This window comes from Lampris incognitus, chromosome 1, assembly GCF_029633865.1.
Source record: "Lampris incognitus isolate fLamInc1 chromosome 1, fLamInc1.hap2, whole genome shotgun sequence".
Classification (NCBI taxonomy): domain Eukaryota; kingdom Metazoa; phylum Chordata; class Actinopteri; order Lampriformes; family Lampridae; genus Lampris; species Lampris incognitus.
Window position 1 is genome coordinate 154,095,219 of NC_079211.1, and position 12,559 is coordinate 154,107,777.

The 12,559-nt window shown below is 51.9% G+C and overlaps 1 protein-coding gene across 1 annotated transcript in view; it reads left to right on the plus strand.

Moving 5' to 3' along the window:
* The window catches only part of pip5k1bb (phosphatidylinositol-4-phosphate 5-kinase, type I, beta b), a 135,074-nt gene that overhangs the window by 90,739 nt on the left and 31,776 nt on the right, over positions 1–12,559 (plus strand). Inside the window, exons 8-9 of the mRNA XM_056280474.1 lie at positions 5,737–5,785; positions 5,914–5,998. Of these exons, the coding sequence (XP_056136449.1) occupies positions 5,737–5,785; positions 5,914–5,998 (134 nt within the window). The remainder of the gene's footprint in view (positions 1–5,736; positions 5,786–5,913; positions 5,999–12,559) is intronic.

Sequence of the window (12,559 nt, forward strand, 5' to 3'; positions counted from 1 at the left end):
TATCACCGACGTATCACCAATATATCACCGACGTATCACCGACGTATCACCAATGTATCACCGACGTATCACCGACTATCACCAATGTATCACCGACGTATCACCGACGTATCACCGACGTATCACCGACGTATCACCAATATATCACCGACGTATCACCGACGTCTCACCAATATATCACCGACGTATCACCGACGTATCACCAATGTATCACCGACGTATCACCGACGTATCACCGACGTATCACCGACGTATCACCAATATATCACCGACGTATCACCGACGTCTCACCAATATATCACCGACGTATCACCAATGTATCACCAACGTATCACCGACGTATCACCGACGTATCACCGACGTATCACCAATGTATCACCGACGTATCACCAATGTATCACCGACGTATCACCAATGTATCACCGATGTATCACCAATATATCACCGACGTATCACCGACGTATCACCGACGTATCACCGACGTATCACCAATGTATCACCGACGTATCACCGACGTATCACCAATGTATCACCGACGTATCACCGACGTATCACCGACGTATCACCAATGTATCACCGACGTATCACCGACGTATCACCGACGTATCACCAATGTATCACCGACGTATCACCAATGTATCACCGACGTATCACCGACGTATCACCGACGTATCACTGACGTATCACCAATATATCACCGACGTATCACCAACGTATCACCGACGTATCACCGACATATCACCAATGTATCACCGACATATCACCGACGTATCACCGACATATCACCAATGTATCACCGACGTATCACTGACGTATCACCGACGTATCACCAATGTATCACCGACGTATCACCAATGTATCACCGACGTATCACCAATGTATCACCAATGTATCACCGACGTATCACTGACGTATCACCAATGTATCACCGACGTATCACCAATGTATCACCGACGTATCACCGACGTATCACCAATGTCTCACCGACGTATCACCAATGTCTCACCGACGTATCACCGACGTATCACCGATGTATCACCGACGTATCACCAATGTATCACCGACGTATCACCGACGTATCACCAATGTATCACCGACGTATCACCGACGTATCACCAATGTATCACCGACGTATCACCGACGTATCACCGACGTCTCACCGACGTATCACCGACGTATCACCAACATATCACCAATGTATCACAGACGTATCACCGACGTATCACCAACGTATCACCGACGTATCACCGACGTCTCGCCGACGTATCACCGACGTATCACCAACGTATCACCAACATATCACCGACGTATCACCGACGTCTCACCGACGTATCACCGATGTTTCACCGACGTATCACCGACGTATCACCGACGTCTCGCCGACGTATCACCGACGTATCACCAACGTATCACCAACATATCACCGACGTATCACCGACGTATCACCAACATATCACCAACGTATCACCAACATATCACCAACGTATCACCGACGTATCACCAACATATCACCAACGTATCACCAACATATCACCGACGTATCACCGACGTCTCACCGACGTCTCACCGACGTATCACCGACGTATCACCAACATATCACCAATGTATCACAGACGTATCACCGACGTATCACCAATATATCAACGACGTATCACCGACGTATCACCAATGTATCACCAACGTATCACCGACGTATCACCGACGTATCACCGACGTATCACCAATGTATCACCGACGTATCACCAATGTATCACCGACGTATCACCAATATATCACCGACGTATCACCGACGTATCACCGACGTATCACCGACGTATCACCAATGTATCACCGACGTATCACCGACGTATCACCAATGTATCACCGACGTATCACCGACGTATCACCGACGTATCACCAATGTATCACCGACGTATCACCGACGTATCACCGACGTATCACCAATGTATCACCGACGTATCACCAATGTATCACCGACGTATCACCGACGTATCACCGACGTATCACCGACGTATCACCAATATATCACCGACGTATCACCGACGTATCACCAATGTATCACCGACGTATCACCGACTATCACCAATGTATCACCGACGTATCACCGACGTATCACCGACGTATCACCGACGTATCACCAATATATCACCGACGTATCACCGACGTCTCACCAATATATCACCGACGTATCACCGACGTATCACCAATGTATCACCGACGTATCACCGACGTATCACCGACGTATCACCGACGTATCACCAATATATCACCGACGTATCACCGACGTCTCACCAATATATCACCGACGTATCACCAATGTATCACCAACGTATCACCGACGTATCACCGACGTATCACCGACGTATCACCAATGTATCACCGACGTATCACCAATGTATCACCGACGTATCACCAATGTATCACCGATGTATCACCAATATATCACCGACGTATCACCGACGTATCACCGACGTATCACCGACGTATCACCAATGTATCACCGACGTATCACCGACGTATCACCAATGTATCACCGACGTATCACCGACGTATCACCGACGTATCACCAATGTATCACCGACGTATCACCGACGTATCACCGACGTATCACCAATGTATCACCGACGTATCACCAATGTATCACCGACGTATCACCGACGTATCACCGACGTATCACTGACGTATCACCAATATATCACCGACGTATCACCAACGTATCACCGACGTATCACCGACATATCACCAATGTATCACCGACATATCACCGACGTATCACCGACATATCACCAATGTATCACCGACGTATCACTGACGTATCACCGACGTATCACCAATGTATCACCGACGTATCACCAATGTATCACCGACGTATCACCAATGTATCACCAATGTATCACCGACGTATCACTGACGTATCACCAATGTATCACTGACGTATCACCAATGTATCACCAACGTATCACCGACGTATCACCGACGTATCACCAATGTATCACCAATGTATCACCGACGTATCACCAATGTATCACCAATGTATCACCGACGTATCACTGACGTATCACCAATGTATCACCGACGTATCACCAATGTATCACCGACGTATCACCAATGTATCACCGACGTATCACCAATGTATCACCAATGTATCACCGACGTATCACTGACGTATCACCAATGTATCACCGACGTATCACCGACGTATCTCCGATGTATCACCGACGTATCACCAATGTATCACCGACGTATCACCGACGTATCACCGACGTATCACCAATGTATCACCGATGTATCACCGATGTATCTCCGATGTATCACCGACGTATCACCAATGTATCACCAATGTATCACCGACGTATCACCGACGTATCACCAATGTATCACCAATGTATCACTGACGTATCACCAATGTATCACCGACGTATCACCAATGTATCACCAATGTATCACCGACGTATCACCAATGTATCACCAATGTATCACCGACGTATCACCAATGTATCACCGATGTATCACCGATGTATCACCGACATATCACCAATGTATCATCAATGTATCACCGACGTATCACCGACATATCACCAATGTATCACCGACGTATCACCAATGTATCACCAATGTATCACCGATGTATCACCGACGTATCACCGACATATCACCAATGTATCACCAATGTATCACCGACGTATCACCGACGTATCACCAATGTATCACCAATGTATCACCGACGTATCACCGACGTATCACCAATGTATCACCAATGTATCACTGACGTATCACCAATGTATCACCGACGTATCACCAATGTATCACCAATGTATCACCGACGTATCACCAATGTATCACCAATGTATCACCGACGTATCACCAATGTATCACCGATGTATCACCGATGTATCACCGACATATCACCAATGTATCATCAATGTATCACCGACGTATCACCGACATATCACCAATGTATCACCGACGTATCACCAATGTATCACCAATGTATCACCGATGTATCACCGACGTATCACCGACATATCACCAATGTATCACCAATGTATCACCGACGTATCACCGACGTATCACCGACGTATCACCAATGTATCACCAATGTATCACCAATGTATCACCGACGTATCACCGACGTATCACCAATGTATCACCAATGTATCACTGACGTATCACCGACGTATCACCGACGTATCACCAATGTATCACCGACGTATCACCAATGTATCACCGACGTATCACCAATGTATCACCAATGTATCACCGACGTATCACCGACGTATCACCGATGTATCACCGACGTATCACCAATGTATCACCGACGTATCACCGACGTATCGCCAATGGGGCTTTCATGATATTCTCTTTGGATATCAGAATGAGAATCAATCAGAATGTCAGGATATTATCAAAGAAATGAAAGCAGGGCGTCCGGGTGGCGTAGTGGTCTATTCCGTTGCCTACCAACACGGGGTCGCCGGTTTGAATCCCCGTGTTCCCTTCGGCTTGGTCAGGCGTCCCTACAGACACAAGTGGTCGTGTCTGCGGGTGGGAAGCCAGATGTGGGTATGTGTCCTGGTCGCTGCACTAGCGCCTCCCTTGGTCGGTCGGGGCGCCTGTTCAGGGGGGAGGGGGACTGGGGGGAGCAGCGTGATCCTCCCACACGCTACATCCCCCTGGTGAAACTCCTGACTGTCAGGTGAAAAGAAGCGGCTGGTGACTCCACATGTATGGGAGGAGGCGTGTGGTAGTCTGCAGCCTCCCCGGATCAGCAGAGGGGGTGGAGCAGAGACGGGGACGGGTCAGAGGAGTGGGATGATTGACTGGATATAATTGGGGAGAAAAAATAAGGGGGGGGGTGAGAGCATCCTTTATGTAATGAACAGGTTTTGTTATCCTTGACACTCATTCAGAAGACTGTTGTCAAAAGTACACGGCTATTATAATTCCGGAAGTTTTCTTTCTCAATTCCTGAAAAATTAACTATTTCCAGAATGTGGGGCATAACCCCCCCCTCCCCCCCCAAAAAACCAATATGTGAGAACACAGAAAGGAGCGTTTGTTGTGAAGGCCAAGGATGCCAGGCCACGCCATGGCCGTGTGGTGTATAGGCGTGTTTCTTACAGATTAGCTGCCCGGTCGGACTCGTTTGCCGGGACAAGACTGCTTGCGTTGAATGAGCGGCATGGAGTGATGCAGTACGCAGCGAGGCCGCTCGCCGGCTCCTGAAAAGGCCACTCGAGAATCTTTTCTCCACCAGACGGCATTAAGGTGCACACAGTGGTCCCCATCGGTCCTCATTGACTTGATGTCCTGTGAGAAAAGGTGAAAGGGAAAGAAGGAGGTGGGAGTCGGCGGGGAGCGGGGTAGAAGAAGAAGAAGAAGAAGAAGCCTTTGGCTGATCAGTTTTTCAACCTTCTTAAAGTATCAAAAGGGATATGTGCAGACAAAGTCGGCGGGGTATGTAGACGTAAACTGGCGGGCCCGTCGTCCCGTGACGACGGGCCCGCCAGTTCATGCCCAGCTGAGAGCGTTAAAGGCCAGCTGTTCCATAATGGTCAACGTTGGGTTGTTTGCTTTTGAAAAGCCACCTTTACTGCTTGTGGCAGCAGGAAGGAAGGGAGGGAGGGAGGGAGGGAGGGAGGGAGGGAGGTGGGAAACACCCCAGCGTTGCCCAGCCGGGGACGCTGTGTCTCGCGGACGCGTTTGTAACGGGGCCTGTTGTCTCTATGTCCTCAGGTTCATTAAGAAGCTGGAGCACTCGTGGAAAGCCTTGGTTTACGACGGTGTAAGTCCATAGGTTTGCAAATCTGATAGCTGTGTCTTTTATGAATGCCCATTCATTCTGTCCCACTGTCATCCCTCTCCCGTTCCCGCCTGCCGAAAGCCTGCCATTGTCTCTCTGTCTGCCCTCAGGACTCCGTCTCGGTGCACCGGCCGGGGTTCTACGCCAACCGCTTCCTCAAGTTCATGAGCACGCGGGTGTTCAGGAAGACGCAGAGTAAGTTGGCAGGTTATTTAACCCCTGCACACAAGTGGCATTAGAAAGGGGTTAGGGCCGGGGGGGAGGGGCAGAGCTGGAAAAAGGGTTTTTGCTGGTTGCAAAAGAGTGTAAATCTGTAATCACTTTAGTGCGGCACAGTTGAGTGTCCCACCTCCAGTCACCTGGATGGCCTTCACACAGGATACGCTGACTTCAGGGTTTTTCTCGTCTTCCATCAACGGCACAGTTAAGGAGTCACATGTCACAGTGAATGCATAAGACGGATGGGGGGGTCATTTCCTGATGTCAGCAGGAATATTGTTTCACAGTAATATCCTCCTGATTAGCAGCACGGTGGCACAGTGGTTAGCACGGTCGCCTCACAGCAAGAAGGTCGTGGGTTCGAGCCCCGGGTAGTCCAACCTTGGGGGTCTTCCCAGGTCGTCCTCTGTGTGGAGTTTGCAGGTTCTCCCCGTGTCTGTATGGGTTTCCTCCGGGGGCTCCAAGTTTCCTCCCACAGTCCAAAGACATGTAGGTCAGGTGGATCGGCTGTACTACATTGTCCCTAGTTGTGAATGTGTGTGTGTGTGGGTGTGGGTGTGTGGGTGTGTGTGTGTGGGTGTGGGTGTGTGGGTGTGTGGGTGTGGGCCCTGTGATGGACTAGCAAGCCTGCCCAGGGTGTCTCCCCACCTGCCGCCCAGTAACTGCTGGGATAGGCTCCAGCATCCTGCGACCCCAGCTGGGGTAAGCAGCTTGGATAATGGATGGATGGATGGATGGATGGATGGATGGATGGATGGATGGATGGATGGATGGATGGATGGCTCCTCCTGATTACCCAAGGCATTTGGCTTGTGTCCTATAAATGAGTCTCTATCACTGTGTCCCCTCAGTAATGCTGGACGGAGTGGACCGGGTCACAGGACTCGTGTGAATAGTCCATCTCAATACTGCGTTTGTCGAGGGGCCTTTGACTTCTGTGATGAGGGCTCTGTGGCACTACTGTCCAGGGCCTGAAGGCAGAAACAATAACATGTCACAAAACAAGTTGGGTTTGTTCCACCAAAATCCCAAGGTCTCACAATTTTGTGCAAATACATGCAAGCATACACACACGGACACACACAGACGCACACTAAAACTCCAACAAGGTGGATGAAATTGGTGAAGTGCGACAAACTCAACTCCTCTTATGGGTCCGGGAAGTAGTAGTGGCCTAATGACATTTCCAGCCCTTCTATAACCCAGCGGTGCTGTGAGCGGACAGCGGCCAGGCGCGTGGGGCATTTCACACTCGAGGGTGTTGCAGGCGGATCTCGCTCGCCTCTCTGGTCTAGCAGGAACCCTCAGAAGACCTGCGCACACTGAGCTAATAAATGTGTTTTGAGCGTTGTTGTGTCGGTTTGTGGGAAATGCCAGGGAGCCGCTGCTGTGTGTGGGCCCAGCACGGCGACCCGACACACTCCGCCCGGTGCTCTTGTGGTTTTGAGCTCATTGTTAAGAAGGAACTGAGTCCACTTTGTTACGCAACAGTGTGGACACGCCTGTGCGTTAATTGCTACGGCTACGGTGACGATTTAAGGATGTAGTTGGGTCATCAGCATTGGCATGCCTCTTCACAGCAAGATGAGGGGAAAGTATTTTATTTCCTGCTCTGCTCGGGGGGGCAGAAGGGGCATTTAAATGCCATTCTGTGCCTTTACTGTGATCATGCTGCGGCGCGGGGCAGGGACAGAGGACAGCTCACACTTCCTGGGTCCGTCTCCACATCCTCACACCTGTCTCTTTTCTTAGGGGGGGGGGGATTCCCCCCCTTTTCTCCCCAATTGGACTTGGCCAACTACCCTTCTCTCTCCCAGGGGGACGTAGCGCATGGGAGGCTCACGCTATTCCCCCCAGTCCCCCCTCCCCCCTGAACGGGCACCCCGCCCGACCAGAGGAGGCGCTAGTGCAGCGAGCAGGACCCATACCCACATCCGGCTTCCCACCCACAGACACGGCCCATTGTGTCTGTAGGGACGCCCGACCAAGCAGAAGGTGACATGGGGATTTGGACTGGTGATCCCCGTGTTGGTAGGCAGTGGAAGGGACTGCCACACCACTCAGGCGCCCCCTACATTTGTCTTTTTCGTCCTTTGTTCCCCACGTATGAAGTCTTTTTAGTTCAACTCAGCTTTCCTGTTATTCCACCTCAGACAGGTGTAAAGGGAAACAAAACCCCAACGTGGCATCTATGCTCGTTCCACACAGCAGCAAAGCAAGAGCGCCGAATACAACCATGGCTGCACCTGACAGCTGCACCTGACAGCTACACCTGATAGCTACACCTGACAGCTACACCTGTACCTGACAGCTACACCTGTACCTGACAGCTGCACCTGTACCTGACAGCTGTACCTGTACCTGACAGCTGTACCTGACAGCTGCACCTGACAGCTGCACCTGACAGCTACACCTGACAGCTACACCTGACAGCTGTACCTGACAGCTACACCTGTACCTGACAGCTACACCTGACAGCTGCACCTGTACCTGACAGCTGTACCTGACAGCTACACCTGACAGCTGCACCTGTACCTGACAGCTGTACCTGTACCTGACAGCTGTACCTGACAGCTGTACCTGACAGCTGCACCTGTACCTGTACCTGACAGCTGTACCTGTACCTGACAGCTGTACCTGTACCTGTACCTGACAGCTGTACCTGTACCTGACAGCTGTACCTGACAGCTGTACCTGTACCTGTACCTGTACCTGACAGCTGTACCTGTACCTGACACCTGTACCTGTACCTGACAGCTGTACCTGTACCTGACAGCTGCACCTGTACCTGACAGCTGTACCTGACAGCTGCACCTGACAGCTACACCTGACAGCTACACCTGACAGCTACACCTGCACCTGACAGCTGTACCTGACAGCTGTACCTGACAGCTGTACCTGTACCTGACAGCTGTACCTGACAGCTACACCTGACAGCTGCACCTGTACCTGACAGCTGTACCTGACAGCTACACCTGACAGCTGCACCTGTACCTGACAGCTGCACCTGTACCTGACAGCTGTACCTGACAGCTGCACCTGTACCTGACAGCTGTACCTGACAGCTGCACCTGACAGCTACACCTGACAGCTACACCTGACAGCTACACCTGCACCTGACAGCTGTACCTGACAGCTGTACCTGACAGCTGTACCTGTACCTGACAGCTGTACCTGACAGCTGTACCTGACAGCTGTACCTGTACCTGACAGCTACACCTGACAGCTACACCTGCACCTGACAGCTGTACCTGACAGCTGTACCTGACAGCTGTACCTGTACCTGACACCTGTACCTGACAGCTGTACCTGTACCTGACACCTGTACCTGACAGCTGTACCTGTACCTGACAGCTGTACCTGACACCTGTACCTGACACCTGTACCTGACAGCTGTACCTGTACCTGACAGCTGTACCTGACAGCTGTCAGGTACAGCTGTCAGGTACAGGTACAGGTGTCAGGTACAGGTACAGCTGTCAGGTACAGGTACAGGTGTCAGGTACAGGTACAGCTGTCAGGTACAGCTGTCAGGTACAGCTGTACCTGACAGCTGTACCTGTACCTGACACCTGTACCTGACAGCTGTACCTGTACCTGACACCTGTACCTGACAGCTGTACCTGTACCTGACACCTGTACCTGACAGCTGTACCTGACACCTGTACCTGACAGCTGTACCTGACAGCTGTACCTGTACCTGACAGCTGTACCTGACAGCTGTACCTGACAGCTGCACCTGACAGCTGCACCTGACAGCTGTACCTGTACCTGACAGCTGTACCTGTACCTGACACCTGTACCTGACAGCTGTACCTGTACCTGACACCTGTACCTGACAGCTGTACCTGTACCTGACACCTGTACCTGACAGCTGTACCTGACACCTGTACCTGACAGCTGTACCTGACAGCTGTACCTGTACCTGACAGCTGTACCTGACAGCTGTACCTGTACCTGACAGCTGCACCTGACAGCTGCACCTGACAGCTGTACCTGTACCTGACACCTGTACCTGACACCTGTACCTGACACCTGTACCTGACAGCTACACCTGTACCTGACAGCTGTACCTGTACCTGACAGCTGTACCTGACAGCTGTACCTGTACCTGACAGCTGTACCTGACAGCTGTACCTGTACCTGACAGCTGTACCTGACACCTGTACCTGACACCTGTACCTGACAGCTACACCTGACAGCTGCACCTGTACCTGACAGCTGTACCTGTACCTGACAGCTACACCTGACAGCTGCACCTGACAGCTGTACCTGACAGCTACACCTGACAGCTGTACCTGACAGCTGTACCTGCACCTGACAGCTGTACCTGTACCTGACAGCTGCACCTGTACCTGACAGCTGTACCTGTACCTGACAGCTGCACCTGTACCTGACAGCTACACCTGACAGCTGTACCTGACAGCTGCACCTGTACCTGACAGCTGTACCTGACAGCTGTACCTGTACCTTACAGCTGCACCTGACAGCTGTACCTGTACCTGACAGCTGCACCTGTACCTGACAGCTGTACCTGACAGCTGTACCTGTACCTGACAGCTGTACCTGACAGCTACACCTGTACCTGACAGCTACACCTGACAGCTGCACCTGACAGCTGTACCTGACAGCTACACCTGACAGCTGTACCTGACAGCTGCACCTGCACCTGACAGCTACACCTGTACCTGACAGCTGTACCTGTACCTGACAGCTGCACCTGTACCTGACAGCTGTACCTGTACCTGACAGCTACACCTGACAGCTGCACCTGACAGCTGTACCTGTACCTGACAGCTGTACCTGACAGCTACACCTGTACCTGACAGCTACACCTGACAGCTGCACCTGACAGCTGTACCTGACAGCTACACCTGACAGCTGTACCTGACAGCTGCACCTGTACCTGACAGCTGTACCTGTACCTGACAGCTGCACCTGTACCTGACAGCTGTACCTGTACCTGACAGCTGTATCTGACAGCTGTACCTGTACCTGACAGCTGTACCTGACAGCTGTACCTGTACCTGACAGCTGTACCTGACACCTGTACCTGACAGCTGTACCTGTACCTGACAGCTGCACCTGACAGCTGCACCTGTACCTGACAGCTGTACCTGACAGCTACACCTGTACCTGACAGCTGTACCTGTACCTGACAGCTGTACCTGACAGCTGTACCTGACAGCTGTACCTGTACCTGACAGCTGCACCTGACAGCTGTACCTGACAGCTGCACCTGTACCTGACAGCTGCACCTGACAGCTGTACCTGTACCTGACAGCTGCACCTGTACCTGACACCTGTACCTGACAGCTGTACCTGTACCTGACAGCTGTACCTGTACCTGACAGCTGTACCTGACAGCTGCACCTGTACCTGACAGCTGTACCTGACAGCTGCACCTGCACCTGACAGCTACACCTGTACCTGACAGCTGTACCTGTACCTGACAGCTGCACCTGTACCTGACAGCTGTACCTGTACCTGACAGCTGTACCTGACAGCTGCACCTGTACCTGACAGCTGTACCTGTACCTGACAGCTGTACCTGACACCTGTACCTGACCGCTGTACCTGACAGCTGCACCTGTACCTGACAGCTGCACCTGTACCTGACAGCTGTACCTGACACCTGTACCTGACAGCTGTACCTGTACCTGACAGCTACACCTGTACCTGACAGCTGTACCTGACACCTGTACCTGACACCTGTACCTGACAGCTGTACCTGTACCTGACAGCTGCACCTGTACCTGACAGCTGCACCTGTACCTGACAGCTGTACCTGACAGCTGTACCTGTACCTGACAGCTGTACCTGTACCTGACAGCTGTACCTGACAGCTGCACCTGTACCTGACAGCTGTACCTGTACCTGACAGCTGCACCTGTACCTGACAGCTGTACCTGTACCTGACAGCTGTACCTGACAGCTGCACCTGTACCTGACAGCTGCACCTGTACCTGACAGCTTTACCTGACAGCTGCACCTGTACCTGACAGCTGTACCTGTACCTGACAGCTGCACCTGTACCTGACAGCTGTACCTGACAGCTGCACCTGTACCTGTACCTGACAGCTGTACCTGACAGCTGTACCTGTACCTGACAGCTGTACCTGACAGCTGTACCTGACAGCTGTACCTGTACCTGACAGCTGCACCTGTACCTGACAGCTGCACCTGTACCTGACAGCTGTACCTGACAGCTGTACCTGTACCTGACAGCTGCACCTGTACCTGACAGCTGTACCTGTACCTGACAGCTGTACCTGACAGCTGTACCTGTACCTGACAGCTGTACCTGTACCTGACAGCTGTACCTGACAGCTGTACCTGTACCTGACAGCTGCACCTGACAGCTGCACCTGTACCTGACAGCTGTACCTGACAGCTGCACCTGTACCTGACAGCTGTACCTGTACCTGACAGCTGCACCTGTACCTGACAGCTGTACCTGACAGCTGTACCTGACAGCTGTACCTGTACCTGACAGCTGCACCTGTACCTGACAGCTGTACCTGTACCTGACAGCTG